Source organism: Scatophagus argus, chromosome 8, assembly GCF_020382885.2.
Source record: "Scatophagus argus isolate fScaArg1 chromosome 8, fScaArg1.pri, whole genome shotgun sequence".
In the NCBI taxonomy this organism is placed as follows: domain Eukaryota; kingdom Metazoa; phylum Chordata; class Actinopteri; family Scatophagidae; genus Scatophagus; species Scatophagus argus.
This window is the reverse complement of record NC_058500.1, coordinates 3,473,279-3,496,642: the sequence shown is the minus strand read 5'-3', so window position 1 is coordinate 3,496,642 and position 23,364 is coordinate 3,473,279. Positions and strand designations below refer to the sequence as shown.

Sequence of the window (23,364 nt, the reverse complement as noted above, 5' to 3'; positions counted from 1 at the left end):
GAATGTGAAACAGCTCTTGTAGAGGAACTTCAGGTTATTTTAGTTTAGCTCACTTCAAGATCAGATTCATAAAAACGGGTTTGTTTTGACAATGGCTGTCACCCTGATGTGAAATAACTCATCCTTCCCAAGTTGGTTGGAGCCTTTCATCTTTTACTGAGTCCTAAAAAACACATGTTCAATTCACAATTCCTCAGCAAGTGTTGGCCTGTTATTGTTTGTCCACTGCAAGGTCGTCGTAAAGCTCAGCAAATGACACATCTGAGAAACGTAACGTGTCGCTTTTGTTAACCCCAGAGACAATCAGAAAAAGGTCAGGATATAGAAAATACTCACTGAATGGTAACTGCCCTGTTGGCCCTGTGACTGGCGTAAATTCACAATTGTCAGATGCACAACCTTGCCAAGGACACAGTGTATGTTATGCTTTCTGCAAGGCTGAGTGATTCCTTTAACAAAAGGTGAGAAAAAAGCCAAGGATCCATCCATCTATATGCTTTAATGATTTTTACAGAGCGAGCATGAGCAGCAAGATGGATTTCTGTTCTCTCACGTAATTATTGTTTTCAGCAACTGAAAAGTGATTTTGATCTCTAAGTGAACTTACACATTGCTGCCGTGTTGTGTCGCATTTCCTGCCTGTGTCTTGTTATTTCATTTCCAAAAAGGCTCGGCCATGTAGCTGATATTCCTCTGGTTCCCGCAACTGCAATTTTACGACTGCACACAGTTTGACTTGTTTAGATTTAGCGTAGAAGAAACAGCGTATTCAAGCATAGTTTCTTATTGGGGCAATAAAGCGTCTAGACAGCACTCCCCTCTTTTTCACCTTCAGTCAGCCCCTTAAAGAGCATTTGTTTATCTGGATATATTGGCTTGTCTTTGTCTCACACTTATCAGCTGTGGCATTATATAACACATGCTGATGCATTTTAGACTCAAATGGAAAAAGGATTTGTGGATTATATTTCGTTTAAAAGCAGACACTCGTCAGGACCTCGTTTGAATGATAAAATTAACTTTCATATTCAGTAGCAACTGTCAGCTAATCAGTGGTGGCACTCAGAAAGCCCTTTACTTTATTAAAAGTACTAATAAGACATTGTGAAAATACTCCTACAATGAGTAAAAGCCCTGCATTCAAAACCTTACTCAAGTAAAAGTATGTACTGCGAGCCAAATGAAAAGTAAAAGTACTCATTGTGCAGTAAAAAGTTCCCTGTGTTATCTGATGTTTTGGGGTTAATGTCACTGCCGTATCAAAGTGTATGTTGTATTTTACTCCTTACTTTAACTATTTCACGTACTGTTGGGTAGTTGAATGTACAGCACTGCTTCACATTTCATAAGATAGTGTGAGTGTCCCATGAGGACCATGTGTCCTGTTTTCGGATCATATCGCAGCCCAATCAAGAAGATTTTGGATTTTATTGAGCTTAAGAAGCAGGAGAATTTCATCAACCCTCACAGGAACACTTCGTCCTTCAGTTTATCGCAAACATTCACATTTCCCACTTTTGGAGATACATGGGTTTCACTGGACAGTAAGGATATGAAAAACTGCACTAAAGTAACTAAAACATTAGAACAGTATTGGTGCAGTATTTGCCTCTGAAAGGTAAGGGAGTCTTTAAGCATGAAGTTGCATTAAAATAAATACTTTAGTAAAGTAAATTTGAGTACATTCATTGTGTTCTGCCACTGCAGCAAATGTATGAATTAGTTTTTCATGTATGTAGTCAACCTATTGTCTTTAAGGTAAAACGAATCCCTTAATCATTAAGATTTGGTCAAATGCAAAAGCAGTTTGCTGCTTTTATTGGTTTTTAACGTTTTCACGTTTACATCTGAATTGCCTCTGGAGGTGTATAAACAGCCAACTCAAATCAGTCTTTTAAGGTTTGTTTCCTGTTTCATGTATGAATGGTGCAACATGAATGAACTTCCCATCCCCTGCCTCACAGGCTAATTGTTCCTGCATTCAAAGGAAGCTTTCTCTGTGTCTGCTCTGCATCTGTGGACAGTTTAATCCCCTAACAAGCCTCACACTCTTCTTATTCTGCTCTTGGCTCCTCTAACAGGAGGAGTTTGGCGTCTGTCAACAATCATGTCTTGTGAGGATTATTTATTTCTCTCTTCTTCTCATCTCAAATCATGTAAAATAAATTTGGCTCCAAAATAGATTTTAACCGCACCTTCAGTGTCATTTGCACACAACCTGGTACGTTACCTTTCAAAAATGAATTCCTCTCTGCGTGAAGAAAGTTACAGGTAGGGCGAGTTACCTGTCCTGTACGAGCTTAGTTCATACTTCGTGCTTCATTTCTTTATGCTTCTGATAAAACAGCATCGATCAGCTGATAATCCATCAAGTTGTTTTGTTGCTGGGTTCACTCTGAGTATACAGGAGGTGATCGCTGCACTCATGAAGCTTTCCCACTTGTGTAAAGTGTCTCCGGTGATGTGCAGTAAACTTGCTGGAATGTTTCTGTCACACCAGCTTTGCCCACGAGGTGGATGTTACTGTGAAGCGGAGCCAACAGCATCAAGTCCTGCGTCTCCTTCATTCCATAACATAACTTTGCTTTTAACTGCCTCAAAGTCCCACAGTAACACACCAATATGACATCTGTCGTTTTGTCCGACGAAATCTCTCACAGCACTCAGAGGTGTCATCTGTAAGAGTGAAAAACGGTGTTGTCTGTTACAGCAAAATCTCTCCCAAAAGCCTCCAGTATAAAGGTTTACTCCCACATGTGTTAGCCTGAATGTTCATAATCAGCATGAATAAAACAAAACAGCACATATGCTTTCTTTTCTTGTCTTTTAAAACGTATCTCATGCCACATATCCGTTTCATGCATCCATGCACTATTCTCTGTGATGACTGAAACGCGTTTTGGAAGCCAACACCATAAACACTGAGGTCAGTTCTAAATAAAAACGATGTGCAAACAGTTACTGTTTGTGTACCCTCCATTACTGAAACTGCACTCTAACTTTTGGCTGTATTTGGAAGAGTTGAGATGAACATTTCGACCCTGACTACTAATAAACATCATACCATCATCTCATGGTCACAAATCTATACATGCCTCAGGGAATATTATGAAAACATCATAGTGATCCCATATATGTATATGTGTATATGTTCTGCAAGTATGATTAGATTCCCATAAACTTACTCCTCCTCACACACGCAGATGTACCACATTTGCCCAGAGGAACATCAGAAATATACTGCAGTGATGCTGTAAGAGGATAAAACGCATACACGCATGCAAATTAAAAAAACACTCCCGGTGGAAACGTAACGTACTATTTAAACGCATCCGGGCATGTCATTGTAACACAGTGTTTTGAGTTTAAAGTGCCAGCAGAGCTTTAAGACGATATTGTTTGACTGGCCTTTTGACCGGCTGCATTATTATGTATGTATTTTTTCATGAAGGAGGGGAAAAAAGCGAGCGATGAGTTGGGTGTTATTAAGCCTGCCTCCATCCCGCAGTCCGTCCACTAGCAGGGCTCCTCCCGCCCCCTCCTGCCGCTCCGCTCCGCTCATCAATGGGGAGCACATTTGAATAATGTGTGAGCACTTGGACTGGAGCCAATCAGCTGTCAGAGGACCGTGATAAATCGCAATGCATTATTGATAATAATAATTACGTTGACATGCGCATTTCTACTTGAGGGGGGCTAATTTTCCAAGCCTGAAGAATTTGTTGAAGAAGGAGAGGAAAATTGTTTGCAACTCTTTGCTCCTGATGGTTGCACCATGTCGAGGCGTAAGCAAGCCAAGCCGCAGCACATCGACTCCGACGAGCCTGCCTCGTTAGGAAACGGTAAGTTTACGCGCAAGATGGGAGAGAGTTGATCACCCAAAAAAAGAAAAGAAAACTTTCTACATGTAGCACCCCCGCCATGCTATGCTGCGAGGTATCGACGTGTTTATCTCAGAGTTTCGGGGCTGCCTTTTAACACTGTTCCCGTCGCACTTTGACCTGTTGCTGTCCGTTTGAGTTGACCAGCAGTCAGAGTTGGCGTCTCGATGATATGAATGAAATTTAAGCACAATACAGGTGTCCTCCGAGGGTGGTTTTAAAACGCGACACTGTAAGCTTGTCTCATGAGGAAGGTCAAACGATGAAGTGACCGAGTCGCATCCTCTCTTTTTATTATTTGTAACCTTTCACGTGTGTTTCGATGTTCAAACAAGTGGCTTGATTTCATCCCAACTCGATCGCTTTTTAGGCTCGTCTGGTGCTCATTTCTCCTGGAGGAAACCGTGAATCCCCTGAAACGTTTTGGATCCATTGTAGCGCGTGTTGCTACCTGTTGGTGGTTTTCCTTTATTGTAGACTTTAACTTGGGAAGTTGCTTTGGGTGGTCAGTTTGTCTTAAATGTTTCCATTTCATTCAGATATTAACTAACGGGTCTCACCGTTCATGACACGTCACTTTAAGCGGTACAAACATCACTGAGTTCTTTAGCTGAATCATTGTTACAGTTTCTATTGTTTATTGTGGCGTAAATGTAATGATCAGTTTCTTCGATACGTTTCTCTGTCTAATGTAACAACGTATGTTTTCTTAACATTACTGGGGGCAATCTGTTGTGAGTTTGAGACAAAATTGGGTGTTTATAAAGCAAAGGTACCCAAAATCAGTGTGAAATGTGACTCTTGGGTAAGCTGACCTAAAGGCAATAAATCCCCCAGTTTAATGCATGACTGTTTCCTTTCGTACATATGTGTAGAGGTGGGGGATGGAGCAGTGGCCTTTTAGTGGAGGTTGGGGTGGGGGTGCGTTTTGTTGCTGCCCCCGTGCAGCAGGCTCCAGCGCTGCCGTGGACCTCACCTTCTTTTATAACTTGGAAAACTTTCCTAACATGGCGCTTTGTAGGGCCGCACTGGCTTCTGATTTGTCTCTTCCCTTTACGCAAAGGTTAGGGTTTGTGTTGCACACAAGGCCCTTGAGTTGAATGTTTAGTCTGACCTCGTGTCATGTACCCCACTAAAGGTGATCGCACACAGGTCATGCGCCGTCAAGTGGTAAACTGGAGCGTTGCCTCCTTAATTTTACTTCATCATCGAGTAGAAATTAAGTAAGAGCTTTTATTTGACGATTAGCCAAGAGTAGTTGGATATTTTCTCCGTATGTGTGTCGTTCCTATATCACAGTTATGTTCAGATCAGAGCACCAGTACCGTACAGGGCACGTAGTGGTGGAGTCTTGCTTAATGCTTCCTCGTAGCTCAGTATGTAATGTAGTTTGCAACTTTTTTTTTTTTTTTGTGACACATTGAAGCTTCAATACCTCCTGGTGAGCAATTAACAAGTCCAACAGATTCCTCGGGCAAATGCAAACAGGTGGTCCACCCCCTTTCTCTGGGGCATTTGCATTTAACAATACACCCAGTTGTGAAATGGCCTGTTGGTTAGCAGACAAATTAAAATGCACACAGGAGCACTTATCAGGCTTTCACAGGCTTTGGAAATGAATGCTTGAAGTTAATCAACATGAGATGGGTTTTAGCCTGTCGTTGCACAGTATTAATTTGGTTTAAGAGGTTAATTTCTTACCATGGAACCTCACTGGAGTTTAGTTGTATCTGACATGCGACACTGGTGGAAACTGATTTGATTTTTAGCAAAGGCTTGGTGGCATATTTCGGAAATGATGATTTAATGCTCATTGCTCTTTGTCTTTCTAGACATTGTTCTGGATGATGTCATGGGTCGATGGTTGCCCTCTGCTGGTCCTGTGGACAATAGTGAAATTCATATTCAGCAGCCCAGTGCCTAGTGGGGGTGGAACAAGATTATTAAATAAAACAAACTAAAGCCTCAATCAAGTCATAGAAAAAAATCATCAATCAAACATTACATGGGGGACTTGTTCTTTATCTGTTTCCAAGCTATTTGATTGATCCTGATTATCATTATCATCAGAAGTTAGATTATTTTATCTATTATCAATTTATCAAAAAAAATCAAACAATTGCACTGTGAAATTGTGATGATTTTTTTTTGCGGTTTATAGCCTTTAATGTTGGCAATAAGAATAAAATTAAACTAATAAGTTAATTGGTCAAATTTTGTCATAACTGAAGAGCATTCATTTATATCATGCATCCTCTTGTTTCAGGGATTTTACGAGATCCTGACGAGACTGGAAATGAAGTGAAGAAGTTCAGAATGGATGAGACCAAAGTCTGCAACAGGTGCTGTGCCGAATTCTTTGATGAAGCAGAATTTCTTGAGCATGAGAAAAATTGCACTAAGAGTCAACAAGTGGTCATCATGAAAGATGGAGATAGCAATGAAGTCCCTGAGGAATATTCACAAGGCTCTCCTGATGGCCTCACGAGTGACCACGACGATAGCCAGTCGAGCAGCCATTCCCTGTCAAATATCAATACAGACCACTTGGAAAGAACGGAGGAAGAGTCCAGCATGAATGCAGAGGATTTGGCACAACAGGATCCGGCAGATATGGCTGCAAGCCCCGAGATGACTTTCCATCCCTTATCTAAGCTCCAAGATTCAAATGTCACTCTTGAAGCCATGGCAGACACTAAGGTGGCTGTCTCTCAACATTCTTCAAGTAATAAATCTCTGACCTCATCCCAGGAATCCCTGCAGGCCATCCCAATGATCTTGGAACAGTTAGTGTGCCTTCAGCAACAGCAGCTACAGCAAATCCAGCTCACAGAACAGATTCGAATTCAAGTAGCCATGATGACTCCACAGGCTCTCCAGTCATCAGTAGGGGCAGTGATGGATCCTCTGAAAGCTCTTGGTGCACATCTCTCTCAACAGCTGTCTGCTGCTGCAGCACTGATAGGTAAAAGGACCGGAAGCGAGAGCCTTTCTGTGGAGGCGATGAAGCAAGGTAAACTACCTCTTCCCACTGGCATCCCAGCCTCTCTGCCTGGAGGACTGGGTTCATTGACTTCTAAAACAGACATTTTAAAGGGCATTCCAGATCTGGCTAGCCGTTTACCAGCACTACTGCCACAGTCACCAGGTGTCATGGGTTTCCCTAGCACCTTCAATGGTATCCAAGCAGGGACCGAGTCTTCCAAAAAAGTGAAGACAAAGATGCTGAACCTCCCACCAGACTCGAAGAACGGCGACTCATTGTACAAGCACAAATGTAAGTACTGCGGGAAGACCTTTGGCAATGACAGTGCTCTCCAGATTCACTTGCGTTCTCACACCGGTGAGAGGCCCTTTAAGTGTAACATTTGTGGAAACCGCTTCACAACCAAAGGAAACCTCAAAGTGCATTTCCAAAGGCATAAAGACAAGTACCCAAACATCAGCATGAACCCACATCCTGTGCCAGAGCACCTTGACAGTATTCCCACCAGCAGTGGCATTCCCTTTGGCATGTCGGTGCCCATCGATGATTCAAATTTGACTGAAATTAAGCCCATACTAGGCCATCCTGCTCCTGGCTTCCACCCAGGGTTGAAGACTTTTGACAGCTTTGCAGAGAACCCGTTTTCTCAGCGACCCTCACCATCAACAAGTGATGGCTCCCCATCTGTTTCCTCTAATGTGTTTGGCCATGAGGCTGGACTGGATGCGACTCAGAAGGATGCTAAAGAACTGCTTGGGGCACTGCATCATATGAATGGTAGTGCCCTGCCAGGAGAACAAAGCTCTGGAACTGCAAAGCTTCAGCAGATGGTGGATGGCCTGGAAAAGAGGACCAGTGACCCTAATGAGTGTGTAATCTGCCATAGAGTGCTCAGTTGCCAGAGCTCACTCAAAATGCATTACCGCACACACACCGGAGAGAGGCCCTACAAGTGCAAAATCTGTGGCCGTGCCTTCTCCACCAAGGGTAACCTTAAAGCCCATTATGGGGTACACAGGTCTAACACTCCTCTTAAAATGCAGCACTCATGTCCCATCTGCCAGAAGAAGTTCACCAATGCTGTGGTTCTGCAGCAACACATTCGTATGCACATGGGTGGTCAGATCCCCAACACACCAATGCCAGAAAACCAGTTTGAAGCGGTAGATGCAATGGACTCATCTCTGCCAGAGGAGATGCCTATGGACACCAATGGTTTTGAAGCTAGCACTGAGGATCACAAGCCAGAGCTGAACTCCCACAAGTCAAATGACACCTCAGATTCTCTCCCGCCTGCTTCTGAAGAGCAACCACAGCAGCATGTTGCCCCTGCTGTGTTTTCCAGCCTAGATGTTTTGAAGAATCTCACCTCTGCTCTTGCACTGAAACGACAGAGTAGCACAGCTTCAGAAAGTGAGGGAACTTCCAAAGAATCCCCATCAGCTCCTAGAGAGCAGGAATATCAGAATGGTCGTAGTCCTGCTATTTCTGACTCGGCCACGTCCTTTCACTCCTCTTCCCCAATAAACAACATGAGTAGTTGCAAGTCCCCCGAGTCTGCTGTTGATGAATTTTCCCGCAGCATGTCAAAACCGGAGTCTGATGGTGGTGCTCAAGGTGGCACAGAGTCCGGTGGAGCCCTCGACCTCACAGCTTCCAGCAGCTTCACCCCCAGAGCAATTAAAGAGGAACCCAGCATTCCATTCACAAACGGAGACTATGGTGAGTTTAATAGTTAAGGAAACTGTTTTAGAGACTCTCATGTTGAATGACTTTATCTAATTTCCCACCTCCTTGTACCAGCAGTTCCTAGTAACATGCCTTTCATGAGGATACCATCAAGCCTGGCCAGTCTGGAGATGAAGATTCCTCCAGAAAATCCTCTGGGCCCTCACGGTTTGTTCAGCTCCCATATGCCTCAGGGAACGGCCATGCCCTCCATCTCCACCGCACCACGACGATCAAGCAAACAGCACGTGTGCAATACCTGTGGCAAGAACTTCTCATCTGCCAGTGCCTTGCAGATTCATGAGCGCACTCACACAGGGGAGAAGCCTTTTGCCTGCAACATCTGTGGCAGAGCTTTCACCACCAAAGGAAATCTAAAGGCAAGTCATCTTTGTCTACCAAAGCGCTGAATAGACCATTTTTAGTACATTTTAAGTGTGTATTTGGGGGGGGGAGGAAGCAGTGACGGGATTGTAAGTACCTGTGTCCTGTCTTTAGGTGCACATCGGCACTCACATGTGGAACAACTCGTCACGGCGCGGCCAGCGTCTGTCTCTGGATAATCCCATGGCGCTGATGGCAATGAGCTCCGAGACGAAGATGTTGCCAGAAATCATGCAGGCCCCCAAAGAACTGGGTGCTCCTCAAGTGAACTTTGACCCATCTCTGTGGAACCAGTATGCTGCTGCCTTCAGTGGTGGCCTGACCATGAAGACCAATGAAATATCTGTCATCCAGGGTGGTGGCATCCCAATCCCTGGGAGCCCTGCTGGCGGTCCTCTAATTGGATCCACCGGAGGCCTCATGAAGATGGATGGATCTCACTCTGGCTTGCCTGCCACTATGGCTGAAATTGAGAAGAACAGCTCAGAGAGTGTGCCAAAATCCCAGTTCCCACATTTCATGGAGGAGGGTAAAATCGCAGTTAATTAGGCTTTTTAGCCTTCAGTAAATTTGTCACATTAACTCAGTGTCTGAATGTCTCCTTTTTGAATGAGGTACAATCAATATTCAGAGGAAACTTTGTAGAATTCTGCGTAGATTGTTTGAATTTTTTTCCAGTAACTTCATTGCAGTTCCTCTCCCTCCTGATCTGAAAGATTCTCAATTTTTATTTTTAGTTGAACTTGATATTACTACTGTAGTTTTATTTTATATAAATATATATGCGGGTATTTTTTTTTTCCTGTGAGTTCTTTTTTGTTTTGCTGTCTATCAGAAATTTGAATGTATAACTTACTTGAAACTGCTTTAATTCAGACCATCTCCTTGATACTTTTGAAGGATTTTGACTTTAATAGGAAAAGTTTCAGGGCATAACGTTTTTAAGGACACCATGTCTCAGTGTTCAGAAGTAATGGTGTAGTTAGCCGTATGTATCTATAAAGACTACTTTCCCTCCTATTGTGTGCCATAGGTTTTATGTCATTGTACATTTTTGTAGTGGTGAATGTCATTAGCATGTCTCATTTTGAAGGGGCTCTTGATCACATTGACAGGTCGGCCTAGTGCCTTGTATATTACATTGTGTTGCAACAGTTCCAGTCATCAGTTTTGGATAATGTAGGCCATGAAATAAGCTTTCATTGTTGCTCCATTGGTACCAAGATATAATAGTTAAGGACTCGCACCCTTTGCAAAGTGCCTAACATGTTGCTGTTGTCTTTCACTGCACCACAAGGTTGTTATGAAGGCTGTTAGACTGATAAATTAGTGTGTTGTAGTATGTAGCATTACATGTATTTCATATTTTCATTGGTTTCCAAAAGTCCCCCCTCCCCACCCCTTTCGCCCCCAAACATACATCTACATGTAAATCTGCAGTAAAATTTAGTTGGCTGAGGTCTGAAGGCTTTTATATGCTTAATGTTCTCATGCCTGCACTTTATCCCAGGTTGTTACAGTTACATTTTATAGTTACATTTCATGTTGCTTTTATTGTGATAGCAGGGAAAGAGCAAATCAGTAATTGTTTACTTTTTCTTCCTGTCAAGATTTTGTTTGAAACGGCCATTTAGAGTAACTGTCAGACTTTTTTTTCTAGGTTATCTTATCAGCTTGTAGCATCATTAATTTATTTGTACTTCACAAAATGCTTGAGTTTAGGGGGTAAGATCTACCTCGTTACGATTTTTAGTTGTCCTCCATCCCCCTACTCTCAGTACATTGCTCTGTATATTTTCTGATACATTCTCAAGTATGCGATAAGATTTTTTTCACTCTCAACCTGCTGAGTTGAACAGTTATGAATGTATCACTGGACACTTTACACAACTCAGAATGGTCAGAGTACTTTGTAGGCCCCTGCTGTACATTCCTTATCGATATGCATTTGCCAAGTTGTGCCTTTCTTTAGCAAACCGTGTCAAAACTGCTTTCAAGTTGTCTCTACAATTCAAGTAATGTTGAGCCAATTTGGTCTGTTTACAATGTAAATGTCTTGTTTTTCAAATGTTTCCTTCACCTAATGTTTTCTGATTTTGAAAAATAAAATCAGGGTGACTTTTTCAACATTTGTTTTCCGGTCATTACTTCACCACTGAAAACACTGACAAATTTGAGTTTATACTGGAGAACAGAAGTCCTTCACGGTATACAGTAGGGAGGAAACCTTTTGATGATGTTGCAGTGACATGCAACGCTAACAGCACAGGCGAGTTTGAACGCACATAAAATCCCTAATTTACATTAATTCACCTTCACATGTCTCAAGTGAAGTACTTTTTCATTCTCGTGACCCACCAGCAGACATTAATGTCTTGCCATTTTGCATCCTCAATGGAAGAAATATTTGCATCCACAACTGAAGAAAGGTGTGTTCACAATCCATTTTAGACCAACTATACAGTGGCCTTTCCTATCACAGTGTTGACAGAATACTATAATGGACATTACAGGACAAGTAATGCCGGCACATTAAATAAGCAAAGAAACTAACACCTGTACTGCAATGCAGCAGCTCCTCAGTAAATACAACCACAGTCATTGCTGAAGTTAGGTGTTTGTTGACTCATTTCTTGAGAACAAACTTGCAAATTTTCTGAACAAAATTTAAAATACAACTTTTTACATGTATCATCTGTCACTGTCAAATATAATACAGAGAAATTCTGCATGCTGTTTATGGATGTGTATATAAACTTGTAATCATGTGTATACTGCTGGCCTTCATAATCTCTCACTTCATGTAGATCCATTCAGTATTTATTTATTAGCATTTTTTGTATTGTTTGCAACATTTGACTATAGAAATGGAACATTACTGGTTCTTTCAGTAGTTCTTTATACATACATACAGAAATATAAAATGAAAACACGATACGGGGGGGCGCTGATTCTATATGAACGTTTATGTATTTAGAATGCAATGTAACTAAGGTCCTTTAGGTGTAATGGTCATGTCTTGTCCCTATACTTTTTTGTCTGTAAAGTGTAGGTCATGGCTGATGGCTAAGATAAGTGTGCTAAGGTGCATCAGTGTGCGTCCCGGCATTGTTATCCCGCTGGCTGTAGACCCGTCCTACGTGAGTGACAGCTGGGAAGCCTCCGCCCCAGAACCGCTCCTGCCCGGCGGACTGCCAACAGCCTGTACCCGCTGCTAGGAGCTGCAGGAATGACCGATAATATCCCCCTGCAACCCGTGAGACGGCTGAAAAGACACGACAGTAAAAACAGAAATGGGTAAGGACGTTGTACAGTACAGGGACAAAAAAATATATGAAGCCATTTGTTAACGTAGTGCGCTTGTGGGCTTCTGCCGATGTAAGTGCAGCCGTTAAATGGGCGTCGACATTTGTCTCAATAACTAGCCAAACCGTGGTGGGTTTTAAGGTGAAAATAGCTGTTAGGGAAACGACAACGGCTAATAGATACGCGTGTACCAATAAAAAATGATGTGGCCATTCACTGTAGCTTCAAATAAGCTAACGTTAGCTAGAGCTAGCAAGAGACATCCCCGTTCCGGGGAGCAGTCGCAGCAAGTGCATTTGACGCCCATGTCAATATTTGCTAGGTTGACTAGAGCTCAAAGAGCATAAATGTAGGCCTCGACTTGAAAGAACTGTATCCTAAATTCAAATGCTGGCTATACGATTTATTTATTATTTATTTGTAAGCTTATTTTGACGAGCGCATAAAGGAGTAGTCCACATTAACGATGGTGAAGAAGCAGGTACAGGGCAAAACACGGCGATGAAATGCTGCCAAAAGTCTGGTCGGGATGTCGTGGTGATGTCACCTCATGTGACAAACACACTGTGCAAAAATCTGGAAATTAAATGTCATAATCATGAATCTAATGCGGATATACTGAAGGTAGGTGCTCAGTGGACATTGTCGTCTGTAGTTAGCAGTGTGATCTGTAGCCAAACCTGCTCCATCTTTGGATCCAGTCCTCCTGTCCGCCCTCATGCTAGCTATACACTTAATTACCACTGTATTAGGTACACCTGGCTAAAATTAATGCAGTCTAACACAAGTCCTGCGATAAATTCTCAGTTTTCAGTTCAGTCTGATATCAGTGAGGGCAGGCAAACAACAGAAACACCCCTCAGTGTAATGCAATGCATTTTAACAGCGCAGTCAGATACAACTTTTAAATAATGACCATGCAGTTGAATGAAAAACAGCTCTGTCAAGCACTTTCAGCAAAAACTGCACATTATGACCTCCATGAAGGGAGGATTTATAGCAACACTGTTCGGTCGCACACTATACTGCTCTACATCTAATAGAGGCATTTGTCACTTCTATATGTTTTTTTTATCATCTGTGTTTCATAACTTACAGAGTCATTTAGTTATTAATAACAAGGCCACTGGAATCTTAGTTGACAGGTTAGAATGTCTTGTCTGGGTAGATCGAAGGGAACGGCCACACTTTGAAGTTAATATTTATTTTGTATGGTGTAATCTCTTCATACTCTGTGGCCATGGATATTTAGCTCAGCCCTGTCTTGTTCAGTAGGTTTGTAGTATCAATAAGCAACACATTAACTAAGAGGCGTGAGAGGAAATTCATTACAGAAGGAGCAGTTATCTCCACAGTGTGCCACAGTAGAGCACAAGGTTATACAGCACACTACAGAATCTCCATTCAAAGTGAAACAGCCTAAATTAATTATGTAAACCCTAAATATTTGGTTCATTTTTTTTCATGTTACTTGTGTGTGGATGACATGGTTAGATTAAATGCAAAATTCGTTCACTTTTTCCTCCTCGTCTCCTCAGGTGCTGCCCGTGGTCGAGATGCTGTGGCATGGGTGACTTCCGTCCCCGCACCGTGTGGCTCGGCCACCCAGAAAAGAGGGAGCAGCGGTACCCCAGGAATGTCATTAATAACCAGAAGTACAACTTCTTCACCTTCCTGCCTGCGGTTAGTGACAGTCAAAGGTCACCCCTCCACCCTCCCTCCCTTTTACCCCAAAACCACCAGCCACCTCTATCTGGGACAGATTTTCCAATTTGAAAAATCATAATCTTTGGACTCTGGTCATCTTGCCCGTCGTCTTATTTATCTACCCCTCTACTGTTGGCTTCTAATGATGTGGGTGGTCAAGGCAACCAAGCTCATTTTAGTGTTTGACTTATTTTAAAGGATCGCAATAAGTCAGCATCTATTTTCATTTTAAATTAAACTGACAGTTGTGTCCACATTAATGATTCAGTCTATAAATAGTCAGGAAAGAATGATTCCCATTAAAACTTTGTGAAGCCCAAACATATTCAGTTTACAACAACGTGAAACAGAAAAACACAGAAAGCACTCACCTTAAGGGGCTTTTACCAGCCCCTAAAACTATATATATGTGTTTATTGGAAAAAATTGTTTGCTCACACAAAGCAGTTTCCACAGCTGCTGGAAACTGAATGGGATTATCATTTAAATAAGAATAAACTTTGCCTTTGGAGATAAACAAACATCTCTTCTGTGTTACTTCACTATGACTGCTGAGAAGGAAAAGCTAACGTGTGTAAACATCACTAAAAATGATACACATCGGTTTTTATTTTGAACGGTAAAGAGACGGATTTGAACCAACATAGTGCTTCTTCCTCACACACCCTCCTCTTCCCTCTCCTCACTGATTGCATCTCTACTTCCTGCTGTTTCTGGTAATCACTGCTTTTCTCACTGAAGCTGTGGAGAGGGTCTCTGATTGGTCAAGGTGTCAGGAGGGCTAAGCGTCCTCTCTGCGTTGTCACACTGACGGGTTGTCTCATTTCTACATCATATGTGTGCTTCAGATGTCAATAATATTTGTTTTTAGGCTCGTATTCCTTTAGTGTAGAATACTGTCGTCTTGTAATAATAATAATCAGCCTAATCCCAGTTGACTACATAAAAACTCTGTGCATCTGTCTGAAAATGCCCTCTAGTATAATTCATAAAAGTAAAAATGTAACCAGCCTCTGTGTGTCTGAGCGTTCAGAGGGATGCTGTTTGTGCCGTGATAGGAATGTAACACCCTGAGCCTTTGTTTTTCATTTAAATATTGATGACCTTCTTCAGGTCACATGGTGGCAATATAAGATCATTAGTCATTCATAAAATGTGAAATAGTGTCTCATTTTGAAATGAAGATGGCGTTAAATAGTTTTAACCACATTTGGACAAACAGCTACTTAGACTCATAGCACCAGATGTTTGTGATTGCATGCACCGCAGTAACTAAGCCTTGTGTTTTTGACCCTCACATTTGCCCCGTCCTGATTTACATATGCATTTGTTTTCCAGACATACAGTTGCCTTAAGATCTTCTGCCTTTTTTTGTATATGAAGTCAGACATTGAAAGTAGCTCAAATTTGTTTGGAAAACAGAAGAGAAGAGCAAAGCCCTTTTGCATTGCAAATGCTTTTTATTTACTCTGGTTCATGTCAAGAAGTTCTTCTCACTAGAACATACTGAAGTCTTGATGTTGGTGTGCATGATGCTCTCCTCATTGCAGCAGTTTAAGAAACGACAAACAGCCACATTGTGAAGGCACAAGTTCTCCCTCAGTAGTAATATTGCACACTGGTGGTAATGAAATTGAGCAAAGCTGTTGCATGAGTGTTAAATTTAAGAATGACGCTAGTGAAGGGAAAAACCACTGAATGTGCTATAAAATGCATATTCTAATCCTCATAATCCTTTAGATTAGTCAAAAGATTCCTGGGTTAAAACTGGTTAAAAATTGATTGAAAACATTTTACTTTTCAGTAGGGGTGGGTGAAATATCAGAGATTTTGCCTTACTGCTTATATTCAGTTGCATGTTTGCATCAGTTTAAGAAAGAGTTTTAATTAATCAGCTTTTTATTTCACAAGATTTTATCCAGACTTTTTGGGGTTTGCAGAAAATTGCCCATGTTATGATTATCAGTTTCAGTAAATCAATCAATTATTTGTTCTGTTAAACGTCTGAGAATGCAGTGAAAAAACACCCAATGCAATTTCCTAAAGTCCCAATCTTCAAATTGCTTGTTTTGTGCTACCAACAGGCTCAAAGTCCTCACTTTGTTTGTATATTTTTTATACCTAAAAAACAGCAAATGTTCACATAATAATCAATAACCAGTGAATTTAGCATTTTGGATTGTCAGCTGAGTAGCGGATGAACTAATTGTGGTAAATTTCTGTATCATGATAGAGGATTACATATAGAGTCATAAAGTACTTTATCACCCACTTCTACTTTTTCAGTTTTATATGTTTTCTGGGAGTGTAGTTCTGTCAACAGAACTGTATTCTCTGAAAGAGCAGCTTAGAGGAAACACTGTCAAAGCTCTCACACGTATTCATTTTCTCAATTTATGTTTATAGTAGCTCCGATGACTTCTTATCGTCTGATCAAAACAGTGCAGTGACAGATGGAGGCAGATGGCGTTTCACACGTTTTCTGTCAAAATCAGTTATCAGTTGTGCCCTAAGAGAAGAACAGAGTCTAGCAGTAAATGACAGACACACACAAACGTCATACAACAACTTGCTATCCAACAAATCTTCACTCTGTTCCTCTTTGTTTGGTGTTCACAGGTGCTGTTCAATCAGTTCAAGTACTTCCTCAACTTGTACTTTTTGCTGCTGTCCTGCTCTCAGTTTGTCAAGGAGCTACGGTTGGGTGCGCTCTACACCTACTGGGTCCCTTTGGTATGTGACAAAGCTTGGTTCCCCATCACTGTTTACCGTCCTGGTCAATCAGTTGCATTTTTCACACTTAATTTGTGCTCCAATAGATAGATAGATAGATAGATACTTTATTGATCCCGAGGGAAATTCAGGCATCCAGTAGCACATTACAGCAGTGTAGGTTAGTGAAAAAGTAAAGTAAAAGAATTTCCCCTCGGGGATAGATAAGGAATTCTGGAATTCTGAAACGAACAAGGCCTAACTGTTAGTAGGAGAGGTTTGCATAATAAGATTAAACATATACTAAATAAACTAACATGTGCTACATAAAGTACAGTAAAGTGCAAAGAAAGCAGGTCGACCAGATTGACTGTGTGTAATTAAAACAAGAGACTAAAAACTGCAGCGTAATACAGACGTGAACAGATTACTACCCAAAACATGAGTTGAATAGTGTGAACTGTGCAAAACATATAAGATAAGGTGCATAGTGGAATAAATGTCCTCAGACTTCATTCCTCAATGCATCTTTGTATTTTTTTGTTGGAAATGTTCAGGTATTTCCCACAAACAGTTGCCACAGCGCTCCAATATGAAAAGGTTGTTTGTTATTCGCTACTGTGGAGAAGATTGTTTTTCCTCATTTTTGGCTTTTCCCTCTCCAGGGTCTTGTTTTGATTATTACCATCATGAGAGAGGCAGTTGAAGAAATAAGGTGCTACCTTCGAGACAAAGAAGTGAACTCTCAGATTTACAGCAAACTTTCAACAAGAGGTACGAATTAGACATCTGGGGGCTCATTGCACAAAAACATCCTCACTGCTTGTCCTAACTTCACTTTCACAGATAGGAAAAATCCTGTCTTCCCATTACAGAAGCAGTTCCTAAACTCATGTCTGCGTCCTGTCATATCTCAGAGCTCCTAACGGGAACTGTTAACTCTGTTTCAATCGGCAGCCATCCAGTCATGCTTATATCTGTGTTTAGATGTGCACAACACTCATCACTGACTGGCCAGTTTGCTATAATGGACAAGAAAAGCTGGGCATTCAGTTTTAGCTTAGTTAGTTGCAGGTATTAATTGTGTCCATGGATTTCTTCCTCAGGACATGCTTCAGACAGGGCAAGATTTTTATGTGCAGTTAGGAAGCATTTTTCTGTAATACCGAAAATCCTAAATGTCATCCTAAATTGAGATAAGCCAGGATTTCAGACTTAGGAAGTTTCTGTAATGAGGCCCCTGGACAACACTGGTTATGTTTTGTCTGTGCTGATATCTGAACCGTGTTGCTTATTCCTCAGCATCGGCGTCTATTAACTGTAGGAGGTGGGTCCTATTAAAACTTATTGGGGCTAGGGGAAATGGTGGGTAATTCAAAGCAGAGATGTAAAAGTGTACATAAGAGGCCTTAGTATAAAGTGCTACCAGCAATAAAAAGCAGGAGACCTCTTGTGGTTTCCATCACTTTGCCCCTTTGATGTGGCAGCTTGTTTTACCCATAAACACAATGACTGGTTGCCTCCATGATAGCGGCCCCTGTGCATATCTTGCGGTTTATGGAAACTTTATGATGTCAGAACTTTGTGTGTTGTTTTCTAGTACAGGAAGAAACCATCTGAAGTTATTATGTTTGCAGCCGGAACCAGTGAACTTCTGGAATTTTTGAGAGATTAATTAATTACCAAAATAGACAATATTTCAATTAACTAATGAATTAATCGGTTCTTAACAACAGATGTTCATGAGATGCTGACATAAAAACACTTCCTTGCTCTGTTCTAAGCTTCAAAATATTTTGACACATTTTGTTCTGAGAGGTGTAGCTGCTGTGTGTGTCCCTTTTCTTCTGTAAAATAATCTGCAATATGTGTTTGCTTTGGCGCAGCAGAGCACTCATGTGAAGTCCCTTGAACCCTAATGCATAGCAATATTAATGTGCTTTAATGTCTTACATATGCAAAGCCCAGAGGTCACGGCAGAGGTCAGGGGTCAGTGATCTCTTCCAAACAATTTTGCCTGTTCATTGCAAATGAAATGACTGAAAAGGCTCAACTCCCCCAGCATTCTTTCAAATCTGCAAGGAAAATTGCCCTCCCAAAATCACAAGGGTGACTGATGAGGCAAGCAGGACAACAGTTCACCCAGAGAAGATGTTAGTGTTTTGAAGTCATATTGGATTTAAAATAAACACAGGACAGAATTTTGTATGTGTTGTGTTTATTTTATTAAAGATCTGTTGGAGCGTTGGTTTGATTAATGCTTAAAAATCTGTTAAATGGAACATATTTATTGAAATTTTCAAGTACATTGTTTGGTGATTTTGAATTTCAGATATTTAATATAAGAGTTCTCAAACACTGCATTAACTTTAACATGTGTTGTGTATTTCAGGCACAGTGAAGGTTAAAAGCAGCGGTATTCAAGTTGGAGATCTCATAATTGTGGAAAAGGTTTGTTAAAGATTTTTTCATGCACACCTGTGAATAGTTAAACTTTTTAGTCTGTCACGTTACCATTTATATGACAGCGAATAATGACGGGGGAGGGGCTGTTAATCTTCTGCGCTCGACCGGTGACTGCGGTGAAAGGAGTTAGTAAAGATTTTGTAATCTTGTGATCAATTCTGAGCCTCAGCCTGTCAAACTCAATGCAAACCCAACAGCCACAAACCTAAAATGCCTTTAATTGGATCTTAAATGCAAATTCAATTGTGGACTGTTTTTTTTTTTTTTCCAAACCATTTTTTTCATCTTTAAATCCCATTTTGTAGCTTTGTAAAAAATTGCTACGTTAGTTTGAGTTTCCAGGGGAATCTGTTGCGTGGCTCTTCTCGTGGACTGAGGAGATTCTCTGAGGTCTTTGTCCATGAAATATGAGACAAGAGTCCTGTCTTCAGTTTCCAGCTCATTTCAACGCAGCTGAAGGAAAGGTCACACATGTTGTCCTACGCATTTCACTAATATGACTGAGTGAGTTAGAGTTATGTGGGTTACAATTCAGAAATGTGAGCTCATCAGCAGAGGTGAAACCAGTAGCTAACAAAAAGAAAACGTTGGAATTTTTTTGAAGAGCAATGACACATCTCTGTTAGAGTATCCATCACTTAACAATAACCCATGCAGCGTTCAGTTTTTGGGAAGCTGTCCAGATGAACTGAACGGTGAATTTGTCTAGTGTAGTCAGAGGGACCAGGTCAGGCAGAGCGTAAAACCTGGTCAGGGTCCCGTTGAGGCCACGACAGGATGATTTGCTGGAGGGCTTATTATTTTGACTGACTGACTGTTGGTAATGTGGCACATGAAAAGCTAAAAGTCTTGCCTTTCTGCAGTTAAAGAGCAGAGGAGGGAGGAGGAGAAGTGCAGGAGCAGGATGTGATGTTGAAGTCATGTTTTTCTTTTCTGTCTTTCTTTGTAGAACCAGCGTGTTCCTGCTGACATGATCTTTTTAAGGACCTCTGAAAGAAATGGTAAACATCTGCTGGTCATTCATCCAGATCTCCACAACAGGCTGGCTGCCTGGCTGGAAATGACTTTGTTTAAAAAGGCGCTGAGGTGCAGGGATTAGCCCTGAGCCAGGGCAGGAAGTCCTACAATGTCTAAATTGTAATTGGGTCCAGTACTAACCTATCGCTCAAAGCGTGGTGTGGTGGAGAGGGCCTGCTCCACATAATGGTGAGATGGGTACTGATGACAAAACATTGCTCTCTGTTCATCTTCATCTATGACTAATTTTGTTTTTCAAATGAGAAGATAATGAAAAGGAAAATCGAGGGACACACAAAAATCAAATGCAAAGACAAAACAGGAGCCGCCAGAGGAAGATGCCTCATCTGAATAATCAAATATGGATCAGGACAAGATTCAGTGTCGGTGATGACACAAACTTAGGGAATTGCGTTGCATTGTTTATTTGCACATAAACAAAATACACAAGTCCATTCAAAATAGCAGCTTCCAAGTCAGCAATGTCCTCTCAAGGAGATGTTTTATGTCCAGCTTTCAGAAACCCAAGTGCTTCTCTGCCAGAGAAGCTTGGTGCTTGTTGTTGTTGCGTCTTCCTGTTGGGGGAAGAAAAACAACAGCTTTGTTTTACTGGAAATAGTGCTTTGGTTATCTCTCTTCCATGTGGAGGCCATTAGGTCAATTATGAAGAGCCTAGGCCAGGATTGGGAGCTTTGGACAGGATGACGCATGCAGGTCAGAGTGGTGGGGGTGGTGGTCTTTGGTGGACGCCTGCACTTCTCTCCCAACAGTAAAACACAGCTTTGTCCCATTCACAGAAGTTGCCGATGTTCACTTGTGACCGCATATGAAATGTGTGTGTGTGTGTTTAAACTGGGAACTTGAGAGCAGACGTGTGTTTGAACAGATTTGATCAGAAACCAGAGACCGTTGACAGTAGCCTTCAGTGTCTTTCTGAAAAAAATTATAACTGCAGTGATCTGTGCTATCTTCAACAACAGAGATTTGTGATGTCCCTCTTGTATCTGAAAGCCTATCTGTTGTTGCCCCCTAGGGGTGAAGGACTTCCCACCTGGCATCAGTGACAGCTCTTGTCCTCTCTTTCCCAGGCTCCTGTTTCGTGCGGACTGACCAGCTGGATGGAGAGACGGACTGGAAACTACGCCTCCCAGTGGCCTGCACACAGAGGCTGCCGACTGCTGCTGTGAGTCATGAAGTAGAGATGAAGAGAGGTAGCAAGTAGGAAAACTGTATGTTGAACGCTGCGTTTTATGCCGTTGCTGTGCCTTGTGTTTTGATGAATGTGTGAGTAATCGCGTCGTCTGTGGTCCCACAGAAATGAGTCTTTGATTAGTACCGAGAAGTGACCCAAATTTAGACTTAGTCTTAGACTTTCTTTATTTGTCATTTGGATTTTCATCGCAAATGAAATTTCGGTACAATGGCTCAAGCACAGCAGGAATTACCGACAATATTCTTTAAAAGAGGAAAAAAAAAAGTAAAAAATATAATATATACACAATTAATATGCAGTAAAAAGTGCTTGGAAAAGGACATATTTTGTGTAAAAAGTCAGTCAAATCGAGTGCACGGTGGCCTGGTCAGAGTGTCAAAGTTCACCTGAGGCCCGTACATCTCAAGGGGTCTATCAGGGTTCTGTCATTGGGATTGGGATTTTAAAAGCAAATATTCATTTTGATATTGTTATTTCACATTGTCGGCAAGCGACAAGCTGGGACTGACAGTCATTTTCATTATCTGTTAATGTGCTTATTCTTTTTGTTGATTAACTGAGTAATCATTTAGTCTATAAAATGTCTAAAAATCATCATAATCATAACCTTCATAATTTCATTTAATTATTAAAATGATTAATTATTGCAGTCATACAGTTAAATATGACTTAAAATATTTTCAAATTTTGTTTTTCAGTAATTTTTTCATTCGGTCATTTTCAGTAACATTTTATGTTTGATTGTAACCAGACTAAATATTGACATTTTGCTGACGAGAGAACAGTGTGGACAATATTCCTGACCAATAAATTAATAAATAAACAGATTTCGCACACCTTTGTTAAGTAGCTGGTGTGTTATTTAGTATTTAGCAAAAGGCTGATGTGTTGGTTGCTCTTGTGAAGCTGATGGCTGAAACTGAAACAAGTAGTTACTGATTCAGACCATCAAATCTGAATGCAACATGCATATTTGAGGGGTTTCTTGATCATCTGTGAGAGTAAATGAAATATCTTTGGGTTTTATATTTGATGTTGTTTTGTGCTCTGGGAAATGATGACCGGCATCTTTCACTGTTTTCCAGCATTTTATAGACCAAATGATCTGTTCATTAATGGAGACGATAATCAGCATATGTATTGATAATAGTGATTGTCGGTTGCAGCTGTGAGCCTAACTCCTACTTTTGCTCTCCAAGCCCGTGGTGACAGGTTGTTTTTGTAGAGAAAATATGTGCCTCAGGATCTGCAACACAGTCAAAATAAAATAACCGTCATATTTGTCAAACAACTCTGGAAATATTTATTTTTGTATTTGTGTCCTAGCAGTTTGTCTACTAATGTTAGCCTCTAGGCAAAGCTTCAGCAATGTGAAATGCAAAACAGTGAGCAAACACTGCTCCTATATAGACTGTAAATGATAATACAAACTAATTTGTTGTCCAAATAAGAGATGTTTTATCTGAGATAGTTACATAATCTTTGATGTTTGAAGGTGAGTTAGACCAAGCTTTGCTTGTTCTTCTCTACTTCTCGATCATTAATCATTACTCAGGCCATTTTTTGCTGTGTGTGATCCTAAATCATGTTTCTGATGTCTCCCAGGACCTTCTACAGATCAGATCGTACGTGTACGCCGAAGAACCAAACATCGATATCCACAACTTTATTGGAACTTTCACCAGGGTGAGTGCTTATGTCACTGACCCCTTTAATGTTAATGTGAGGATGTCAGTCTCATGTCTGGACATGTGTCTGAGTCTCTTTTAAGTAAAAGTAATGATCAAAATCTTGCTGGGTCAGGCTTTGTAATGCTTTGAACTCGGAAAAAGTCAGAGCTGAAGGCTGTCAGACAAACTTAAAGACTACTGTTCACAGCAGTAATTTGACCAACAGTCCCAACTTACTGGGACCTGCCCAACTTAACCAAATTACACTTAATGCTTGTGTTGGATATCATAAAA

At 41.1% G+C, this 23,364-nt stretch overlaps 2 protein-coding genes across 3 annotated transcripts in view; both read left to right on the top strand.

Moving 5' to 3' along the window:
• The first annotated feature begins 3,642 nt into the window (after positions 1-3,642).
• Positions 3,643-11,108, top strand: sall4 (spalt-like transcription factor 4). 2 transcript variants are annotated; one of them, XM_046397377.1, is made up of 4 exons: positions 3,643-3,842; positions 6,148-8,589; positions 8,671-8,975; positions 9,094-11,108. In XM_046397377.1, the coding sequence occupies exons 1-4, from the start codon at positions 3,776-3,778 to the stop codon at positions 9,526-9,528; spliced, it is 3,249 nt and encodes a 1,082-aa protein (XP_046253333.1). In that variant the 5' UTR covers positions 3,643-3,775; the 3' UTR covers positions 9,529-11,108. The 2 variants fall into 2 exon arrangements, with proteins under 2 accessions (XP_046253333.1, XP_046253334.1); XM_046397378.1 differs by having other exon boundaries at positions 3,644-3,842; positions 8,674-8,975.
• A 1,037-nt stretch (positions 11,109-12,145) lies between these two features.
• LOC124063182 (probable phospholipid-transporting ATPase IIA) overlaps positions 12,146-23,364 on the top strand; it is a 31,707-nt gene continuing 20,488 nt past the window's right edge. Inside the window, exons 1-8 of the mRNA XM_046396572.1 lie at positions 12,146-12,276; positions 13,824-13,968; positions 16,612-16,725; positions 17,370-17,478; positions 19,097-19,155; positions 20,120-20,171; positions 21,276-21,370; positions 23,006-23,086. Of these exons, the coding sequence (XP_046252528.1) occupies positions 12,209-12,276; positions 13,824-13,968; positions 16,612-16,725; positions 17,370-17,478; positions 19,097-19,155; positions 20,120-20,171; positions 21,276-21,370; positions 23,006-23,086 (723 nt within the window). The 5' untranslated portion in view covers positions 12,146-12,208. The remainder of the gene's footprint in view (positions 12,277-13,823; positions 13,969-16,611; positions 16,726-17,369; positions 17,479-19,096; positions 19,156-20,119; positions 20,172-21,275; positions 21,371-23,005; positions 23,087-23,364) is intronic.